The sequence below is a fragment of the Rhizophagus irregularis genome, chromosome 16 (genome assembly GCF_026210795.1).
Source record: "Rhizophagus irregularis chromosome 16, complete sequence".
NCBI lineage: Eukaryota > Fungi > Glomeromycota > Glomeromycetes > Glomerales > Glomeraceae > Rhizophagus > Rhizophagus irregularis.
The window spans coordinates 4,275,470-4,286,586 of record NC_089444.1 but is presented as its reverse complement, the minus strand read 5'-3'; the positions used below and the strand labels follow the sequence as shown (position 1 = coordinate 4,286,586).

Sequence of the window (11,117 nt, the reverse complement as noted above, 5' to 3'; positions counted from 1 at the left end):
TATGCAATGACGAAGGGTTTAGCGAGTTCATTCATGAATTTGACCCAAATTATCGATTTCCAAGTGATAAAACAATTCAACAATTACTTGCTGAAGCATATAATCAAATTAAAACTGTCTTAACTAAAATATTTAGCGAAAATGTTATTTCCTACTCTATAACAACAGACCTATGGACAGCCCGAAGTAGACTTGGATACATTGGCGTTACATGCTCTTTTATCAATAATAATTTTGAGTTTTGTGAAGTGATCTTATCAATTCAATATGTGCCTTACCCTCATACCGGTGATAATATTTGTAATGTTTTACGTGATATTATCTCCAATTGGAATCTAACTGGCAAGGTACTTTCAATGACAACTGATAATGGATCAAATATGGTCCGCGCTGGGAAACTAATGGGTGAACTTACACGACTCCCATGTGCAGCTCACACCCTTCAACTAGTTGTGGGAAAAAGTTTACTCCCTGCCGAAGTTTTAATTGCAAGGGCCAAAAGACTGATAAATTTTTTTACAACGCCCAAACAAACGGAAAAACTTCTAGAGATTCAAAAAAGCACCCATTGTTCCAATAATGAGGCGAGTAAATTGTTAAAATTTAATTTAGTATATCTATTTACACATATTTTTAATTACAACTGTAATAATTTCATCTTAATTTTCGTTAAATTTTATAAACTAAGTAATATTTATTTTTAATTTTTTAATTTATAATTTATATCCCATAGTTTAAAATTATTATAGAATACTTTGTAACTTAAATAATTTTTTCTAAAAAAGAAATTAAATTAAACAATTTTATTTAATAAAATTAATTGTATTGGCTAATTACACAATTTACTAATAAAACTTAATGCGATTCTATACTATTATAGAATTTGGATAAAAATGATGAGTACCTTCGAATTATTGCTGACGTGGAAACGCGTTGGAACTCCAGCTATCTTGCATGGAAACGCTTATTAAAAATTAAAGATCTTATTGATGTTTTGGCGTCTACCTTGATGATTGATCCTAATACACGACGAGATGGAAAACGATTAAAAGATATAAATCTAACTGATGATGAATGGCAAGCAATGAATAAACTAGTAAATATCTTGGAGGATTTTGCTGGGGCAACTGAATATCTAGGTGGAAGCAATTATACAACAATTAGTCTAATGTATAGTCTTTTGGCAGTAATTAGTAATAAAATGATACCTGATGACTCTAATGTGGAAGTTATAGATCTAACAAGCCCGAATACTGCCTTTGATGATGATGTTGGTTATGAGGATGCCCCGGAGGATGAGATTACTCAGCAACCTAAACACAGAAAAATTAACATTAATACTCCACAAAATTGTTTTGAACTCGAAAAACGTGTTAAAGCAGCATTATACCAATCTATTAATCATTATTGGGAAGTTCCACAAGAGCAGAGAATGCTGGCTGCTTTGTTAGATCCACGATTCAAGGATTTAGAATTTGCCTCTGAAACATTGCGTCTTCAAACTCATGAACAATTAAAAGATGCCTATAAAAATATGAAAATCTTAACTAATGAAAGCCAGGAGGCTGAATCTAGGCCAACTTCGTCAAATTCATTGTTGGCAAGAATGTTTAAAAATAGTCACACTTACGTTGATGAAGTGACTAATTATTTGGCTCTGCCCAAGATTCACCTTGATGATTGCCCTTTATTATGGTGGAAAACTAATAAAGCCCGGTTTCCAATATTATCAAAGTTAGCAAGAAAGTACTTGGCGATTCCTGCCACTTCTACTCCAAGTGAAAGACTTTTTAGCGAAGCTGGTAATGTTGTGACCATAAAAAGAACACAATTATTGCCAAATACATTGGAAAATTTGGTTTTTTGTAAAAAAAAATTGGCGCTTAGTTGGGGGAGTTTTTCCATTAAGTAATACTTCAGAATAGTTAATAAATAATAATTAATATGTAATTAAAGTATAATATACAAAGCTATAAATAAATAAAGTGACATTAAAGAAATTTAAAGCAAGTAAATAAGATTTTTATTAAATTTGTTTGAAAATTTTTTTTTATTTATATTATCCGTTATCTGTTACGGATTTATCCGGATTTGTTCAATTTTTCACGGATAGTCATCCGTATCCGTAACATGACTCACGGATTAACTGTTTACGGATAAACAGATATCCGGATCGGACCACTAATCGACGCATAAGTTCAGACTCAATTTTCCTGTTGCTGTTTGGTAACGAACCTAAAAGTGCGAAATCAATAAATTATAAGCTAATATTGAAATCGTTAAAATCGTTAAAAAATCGTTAACGGATATTTACCTAAAATACCGTTCATACGTTCGAAAGAGAAACACCAGAACGCATATAATGGTCCATAATCAGATGAGCAATCACGCAAATGCAGAGAAAGATGAAGATTCGGTGTGATCTTATCTCTGCCGTGGTGATTCTCAATGAGCTTGACTATTTCGATAAGACTTCTATGGACTTCATCCACCAAATTAGATTCTAGAATCCAATTTACCAAAATCGAACAAACCCTGACAAAATGATCCAGGATTCTTCTATCTACGTCTGAAAGGTGTTCCCAAAGTGATACAGTTGAATAAATTGTAAAGAATATTTGCCACTGATCGGCCGTAAAATTGGTGAATCCCTCTCCACTATGAATTTTTCCTGGAATTCGACCTAAATCAGATGGTATCTGAAACTCGTCTATCTTTTTCTGAATTTTGTTCAAAGAATTTGGTGTCAAAATACCCCCATCGATCCAAATTCGTTTTACTATCCACTTCGCAATGCCCAGAAATAAGCAATGCATTGGATCAACTGTAATAAATCTAATAGGGTCAAAATATGATAGACGCAACAATTCGGACCATCTAACGCCAGTTTCTTTGACGAAGCGCTTTCTAGCAGCGTCTGAGTTGCATCTTCGCCAACCTAATGCGTTTTGCCGGTGCTCATTCGAATCTCGAGCAGAATACCCTACATCATCCATTCCAGCAAAATTATGCTGCCCATTTTCATAATTTGCTTTTTTCTCACACCTGTGACATGAAACTAAGGCAGAAACATGACCGCAAATTTTTCTTGTGGCGGGAATGTCACATGATACTAAGATTAAAGCGCCACGAACTCTCTTTCCATTTTCGCATTCATAAGTACGATTTAGTGTTAACCCAGCCCAGAGTGTTTCCAATTCGTTAACTATTGGTGCTAAATAGTGGTTCGCTTTATGTAGGCTGACCTCCTTTGGCCCAGGTAAAATGCCGAGAGTCAATAAATTTTCACGTCTAAATCGGATATCGCGTGGCAAATTGCATATAGCGGCGTATATGACACCGATACTATAAATGGTACTATCATATGGCTGAAACCAATCAAGATTCAGCATCAAGCCAAGATGAAAATCGGCTACTTCGCTTCTGAAAAAATTTGGCGAATCTTCATTGTCCGATTCTTTAAAATTCTTCCACACTTGCCCATCATATATATCGGTCAAAATATTATCAAAATTCGACCGATTAGCCCAATGTCGGAGAGAATTTTCAAACCCAGGCCGACAAAACATAGTGGCAAGTTGTTGATTGATTCCAGCAAACGGATACATTAAATTAGGTCGTATTATTGTTCGATTTGTCGATGCGCTAATTTTTTCAGACAATGCCGTATTGCAAAGACATGATCTGCGAACTGAAGAATTGGTAAATTCTATGTGTTGACATTTCATTATAGCAGGATTGTCCTCTTGTTTGAAATCTACCACTTCCTCTTTTTTATACAATTTGTGACATTTCGGACAAGGTACAAAACTATGAAATTGGTCATTTAACCCAACATCAGGAAATTATATAGTGCGAAAAGTTGCGCAAGTTTACACATCATAATATTTCGTAAGCTTCCAGACCCGCCGCAAGTTTGCGTAAGCGTAATATTTCGTAACTTTTTAAAATATTTCAAAATATTACGATATGCAAAGCTTCGTAATTTTACGATTTGTAATATTCCGTAATTTTGCGGTTCGCAATATTTCGTAATTTTACATAATATTTCGTAAGTTTTCAGACCCGCCGCAAGTTTGCGTAAGCGTAATATTTTGTAACTTTTTAAAATATTTCGAAATATTACTGTATGCAAGGCTTCGTAATTTTACGATTCGTAATATTCCGTAATTTTACTGCGTAATACTTCGCAACTTTTTAAAATATTTCGAAATTCTATGATGCGTAATGTTCCATAATTTGACGATTCGTAATATTCTGTGATTTTACATAACTTAATATTTCGTAATATTTCAAAATATTTCGATAAATAATACTTCATTTTCTGTACTATAAGTTTATATAATGTATGTTTTATTAGATATAATCATAAAAAATTACAAGTATTTATTAATATATACAGAATACATAAAAGTAAAAAAGAGAAAGAGTAGAGTAACAATATTATTAGACGTAAAAAGAAGAGAAACAGCTATAGTAACGTTAGTATTAGATATAAAGATAAAAGAAATATTGTTATTATTGTTAGTATTAAGGTAAAAAGAGTTAAAGAAACAGTAAAAGGAGTAAAAGAAACATGGATATTATCGTTAGTATTAAAGTACAAGTAAAAAGAAATAAAGGAAACGTAGATAGTATTGTTAGTATTACGACATAAAGTAACAAAGAGGTAAAAAAAAAACGCGTTAATATTAAAATAATTAGTATTAATAAATAAATATTTCTATACCTGCAAAGTAATTGAACAAAAGAATAAAGAAATAAAGAGAAAGGAAAAAATAAACATGTTGTTAGTATTGTTAGTATCGTTAGTATTAAAGTACAAGTAAAAAGGAATAAAGGAAACATGGATATTATTGTTAGTATTACGATACAAAATAACAAAGAGGTAAAAAAAAATGAAAATAATTAGTATTAATAAACAAATATTTCTATACCTGCAAAGCAATAAATTATGAAATATATGTAAATATATTGTATATAATTAAAGAAATAATAGAAAGAAGAGACAAAAAAATTAAAATATTGAACAAAAGAATAAAGAAATAAGAAACAAAAATAAATAAGACAAAAACGCGTGCATGATTAAATGATTAAATAATTAAATCACATGCAAGGATCAGCCTAATTTGATTGGCCAGAAAATACGATATCGTAAAATTACGGAAATCCGCATTTTAAAAAATCACAGAAATTGTATATGCACAATTACTAAATATTATCCCCTCGTGATAAATTAAAAATTATCAACACAAACTCAACACAAATTTAACAAATTTAACGAAATTTGGCCAAAATTAACAAATTTTTACCAGAATTATCAACACAAATTGAACACAAATTGAACACAAATTTCAGCCACGATTTATTTATGTCACACCCGTGTTGTTAAGAATTAATAACCATTTTATTTATTAAAACTATATTAATTATGGTAAAAAAAATGCTATTACGTGTGATATATATAAAAAATAATATTTATTTTTTATGCAACCCATAATTCTCTAATAAACTATTTACATACCGACCTTCCTCCTCCGTGTTATAAGAGTCAATAGAAAGTATATCATCGTCAGCTATGCCATCATTGGCCGCACCATCGTTGGCCGTACCATCGTTGGCCGCATCATCGTTAGCCGCACCATCGTTAGGCCTACCATCGTTAGTCACATCATCATCAGCCACACCTGCTCTATCGTCAGCTGCTCTATCACCACCATCGTCTACATCATTACCATCATGAGAATCATCGTCCGAATGTGTAAATTTATCCCTATTTTCCAACTTTTGCTAAAAATCAATAAATAAATAAATAAACTGTAATTCAAATAATTCACATTTTGCAAATTGTAAATTAAAAACTTACTAAGTTGTTGATTATCTTCGACTTCATTATACTTTCGCTCATTTGAATGTTTTGATTATTAGGATTTAAGTACGTTTCACATATGCTAATCGCATACGCTATTTGTGTTTTTGAGGGATTTTTATTTTCTTTTCGCAACTTATCAATTATCAGCGACATATATGTCGTAGGTTGCCCATCTTTAACCTTTTTAAATAGGTTGTTGTAACATCTTTTCACCTCCGCCTTACTCTTCCATTCCTGAATCTTTGACGGACTAGCCTGAGTGTTAATAGACGGTAATTTATGCCCAGTCGCTTCGAAAACAGAATACATAACGTCTTTAACTCTAGACGTGAACGTCCCTCGTATGCTTCTATGTTGTTGTACTAACTATTAAAAAAAAATGTTAGTATGAAATTTAATAAAATTCATAATTGCTTTAACTTACAGTCGGGGCAATTTTTTTTTCGAAAAAAATAATCCATTGATTTTTTTGAACTGGCGCATAAATTCCGGATTTTCGTCTTTTAAATATTTTTCAGTAGCGAGTTTGTACTCGTCTTGCGAAGGATAAACAAAATTTTCAAATAAAATTTTCGACACCTTCTTAACGAGCTCCTAATCAAACGAGGTTAGCATTTCAGGTTTACATTAAATAATATTCATCTTTATTACCTTTACATACTCCGGATCTATTGTATTATTATTATTTTTGTTATTATCGTTGAGCTTTTTTTCTATGCTCGAGAGACGGGTTTCGAGATTTTTTTGTCCGGTGATAAGAACTTCAAGCTTAGAAATTATCTGCGAATTGGTTCTTAATAGTTTTTCTATTGTTTTTTTATTAACTTTAACAATAAAATATAATTTAACTATATATTATATAATTTCTTTTATAAAGAATATGATACATATTATGTCATATATACCATCAACACTATCATCGGATATTCTCACTCGCTTCTCAGCTTTGCTACCCTCAGTACTACGTTTTGAAAATCTTTCATTATCGTCAATTCTTCGTTTCTCGCCACGCTTTGTAGCCATTATGATAATAAATTTGAAACGAAAATATGAGAAAAAGGAGGAAATATATGAGAAAAAAGAGGAAATATATGAGAAAAAGGTGAACTAGAAAATTCGAAAAGGATGAGGAAAAAGGGGAAAATACATGAATCAGAAATTCAGAAAAAGGAGGCAAGCTGTCATAAGGTAATTTCCGCCATTCTATACTAAAAAAGAAAAAAAACTTGCGAAATATTGCGAAAAATGGATGAACTAATGCGAAATATTACGAAAAATGAATGTACTAATGCAAAAATTTTGCATCGTGATATTACGAAAAAATATTGTAACACTTTCATAAGAGAACTTTAAAAAAAACTCTCGTAAAAGCACATAGTACAATCGAAATATTAATCAAATCCAATTTATAAAAAAATAACATGTTACACATGTTGGGGCTTTTATGCATGGAAAAAAAAAGTTGCAGCCAGTGAACTCATTTGGCTGATCAGATTGATAGTGATCTTGAGCGCTTATAACCTGATTATCGCATAAATTTGTGGCTGATCATCCGTCCATTATTGTAAAAGTGATTTGCCGTGTTAAGCCAATAAATTTGCGGCTGATTATCAGATGATTAGCCGATTGAATAAGCCATCCGAATTCTTACAGCCCGTTACAGCAAATTCAAAATATGTGAAACACTCAGCACTTTTGCTGTCGGATTCACTTGGCAGGTTGCCGGCAAATTGAAATAGTAAATAAAATAATAAACAATATTTATATGGTACATCATAGACTTGTTACATTTATTTTTAGATTTGCCAACCCACGAACTCGGCAAGTTCCTGACAGCAAAATTGCTGAGTGTTTCGCATATTTTAAATTTTGCTATAATGCGTAAAATTGCGAATGATTCTGCGATATTAGCCACCAGATTCTTACAGCCAGTTCCATTCATTAATGCGTAAATTTGCGTAGTCGTGTCTATTCAAATAACTCAATCAATTGTAATCCATTCAATTAATTCATTAAATTTTTACAATGAATTTGCAATATAATTTTATTAGCACACATAATCTCATATAAATTAAATAGTGAATTGATACTTTTCATCAAATTTGACGCGTTAATTTAGTAACATGAGTTTCAAATGCCCCCTTTGTATGCGAATATTCAGTCAACGCTTTGCATATACTCAACACGCCCAAAAATGCTTAAAAAATGTAGAAGTAGAAGTAGAAGATGATGATGATAATAATGATAGTGAAAAATATAGCAGTGAAATGGATACAAGAAGTAATCTAAGTAGTGAATATGAAAATGATAAAGTTGAGGTAATTATGTTATTCCAGATTATTCTTTTTAAAGAAAAAGCTCAAATTATACTAACTCATTTTGGTTTATAATTTTAGGTGAATGATGATAATAATGTACAAAATATGTCATTTGACAGTATTGGAAGTGCAATATCAGAGATGAGCCTTGAAGATAGTAACTTTGAAAATATATTAGATTCATCTGAAGAGCCTGAAATTTTTGAAGAACCCAAAAATCTCAATACCAAAACTTGCACAGAATTTCCTAATGATGCTTATAAAGATCTAATGTTATTAGTAACGAAATATAAAATAAACAATAAAGGTGGTAATGAAATAATACGTTTTTTTAATAAACATTCAAATCTTACAGAATCACCATTACCAAAAAATATCGAACAGGGACGAGCATTTATGAATAATATGAAGTTTTCTAATTTAGAATTTAGTAAAGTTCTTATAACAAAACATAAAGATAAAGATTATTTTCTTTATTATCAAAACTTAATACAGTGCATCAAAAATATCTTAACTGTTCCTGACATAACACAAAATTTTGCGCTATCTTACGAAAACTATGAGGTAAATAGTAAATATTAGTTAATTCAATAATTTAAATAATATTTATTTTAATTTATTTATATTATTTTATAGTATAATAGAGAAAGTATTTACAGTGAACAAAACACTGGAAAATGGTGGAAAACTACGCAAGAATCCTTACCTACTGGTTCCAAATTATTATCAATTATTTTATATTCAGATGCAACAACTACAGATACATTAGGAAAAAGTCAATTGCATCCAATATATATTACATTAGGTAATATCCCAATATGGCGTCGTAATAAACAGGATGCAAAGCAACTTTTGGGATATTTACCAATTTTAGAAGCTGCAAATAAAGATCTGGTTCGTGATACCTTTCATAAATCTTTACGTCATTTACTAGAACCTATTATTTTATTAAAAGATGGTATAGACCTTTTTATAAATAATGAAAATACCTGGTTTTATCCTAGAGTTTCAACTATTATTGCAGATTGGCCGGAGGCCGCAAGTTTTGTTTAGTTTATAAATCCTCCAATTCAAACCTTCCATGTCACTCCTGTTTAGTTAAAAGGGAAAATCTTGCAAATATAGACTTATCGGTTAACGATGTAATACTAAGAACTCATGATGAAATGCGTAAACATTTTGAAAATGATACACAAAGATCTGTTTGCATAGAATCTGTACATAATTTTTTTTGGGATTTACCGTAAGTATGCAAAAGTAGAAATAATTATAATAACATATATATCTATTAATTATAAATATTTATATTATCAAGGAATATAAATATCTACTTGGCTACTGTTCCTGACAGAATGCATCATTTAGATTTAGGTTTATTTCGTTATCAAATTATCTTCACGTGCGATATCTTAAAATTGCAACATGTTAATGGTAATAAATTAGTTGAAGAAGTAGATCGCCGTCTAGCAGCAATCCCACGTTTTCCCGCCATTAAAATTTTTTCCAATGGACTGCAGTCAATTGCAAGATTAACTGCTAATGAATATCGAAGTTTGATGAAAGTCATGATATTTGTTATTGATAATTTATATGATGAAAATAACAATGAAGTAGATAATTTTGTAAATAATGATGATCTTACGAAATTGTACGAATATTGGAATGAAATGTATATTTTAAGTAGATATGAAGAATTTAGTGAAAGTGACTTGGAGGAATTTAATGTATGTATTAAAATTTTAGTAAAATTGAAAATTTAAATTAAATAAATTAAATTAACATTTAAGTTTTAGAATGCAATACATAGATGGGCCCGGATGTTTGTCAAGGCTTTTAAATTTGTTTCTCCTTCCAATTTGAAGTTACCTAAATTGCATTCATGGGTTTATCATATTATTGACTCAATACGATCTTATGGCGCAATAAATGGCTATACTACAGAAACTTACGAAAGTCTTCACAAATATTTCGTTAAAATACCCTACCGAATTAGCAATAAAAAAGATGTCAAACCTCAGATTTTACGAACTGTAAGTATTTGAAAATTTTATTTATTGTATATATTTATTATATAACTTAAGATGGAAATTAAATTAATAGATAAAACGTCAAGCAATATCTATTAGAATGTCTCAACATTCAGTGAATCCGGTAAAAACACCTCGCACTTGTAAATTTTCTGCAAGACTCTTTGAATTCTCTTTACAAGATGCAAATACATTTTTTAATGAAAAAAAAGATTCCGTAGACAATAAAATGCAGACTGGTTTTGCTAGATTTATAAGTTGTCTGGATTCATATCTAGATTTACTTGATGGTTTCACAATTATTGGTGAAACCCGAATAAACATATACGGATCGGTAACACTGGAAAATGGTGCCATAATGCGTGCTACAAACAGGTATCATAATAAAGTATGGTTTAGCGACATAGCTATTTCAATGGATTCTGAAGAATCAAATGATTATATATCAGACAAAGGACTTTGTTATGGACAGGTATTTTTCCAATTTATGTAATAATTTATTATAAAAGTATTAATAAATATTTATTATTTATAGGCCTTATTGTTAGCAGAAGTATTAACAGACCCACCGCTAAATCTCGCATTAATTCAATGGTACGATTTTAAATCTAAAAGGAACCCATATTTATATGGATGTCCTCACTTAAAATTGATAGAATTATATAACTTTGTAGCTATAGAGTCTATACATGGTGTCGTTCACATAGTACCCCGATTTGATAAACAAAATGAATATTTCGTAAATAAATATATTTTTTAGTCACTTGATATAGGAGTTTTGATTTATTTTAATAAAATTATATCCTTAAAAGAATTTATGGTCACGTTTTCCATATCATAAATAAAATGCAGATTTATTTATTTAATTATTAACAACACGGGCGTGACATAAATAAATCG

General features: G+C 30.5%; 1 protein-coding gene across 1 annotated transcript; it reads right to left on the bottom strand.

Moving 5' to 3' along the window:
• Positions 1-5,478: 5,478 nt before the first annotated feature.
• OCT59_008611 (uncharacterized protein) lies at positions 5,479-6,895 on the bottom strand (the record flags this gene model as incomplete). Its single annotated transcript, XM_066142617.1, has 4 exons — positions 5,479-5,790; positions 5,867-6,238; positions 6,524-6,696; positions 6,778-6,895. 4 exons carry the CDS (start codon positions 6,893-6,895, stop codon positions 5,479-5,481), a joined length of 975 nt encoding a protein of 324 aa, XP_065999481.1.
• Positions 6,896-11,117: the final 4,222 nt, after the last annotated feature.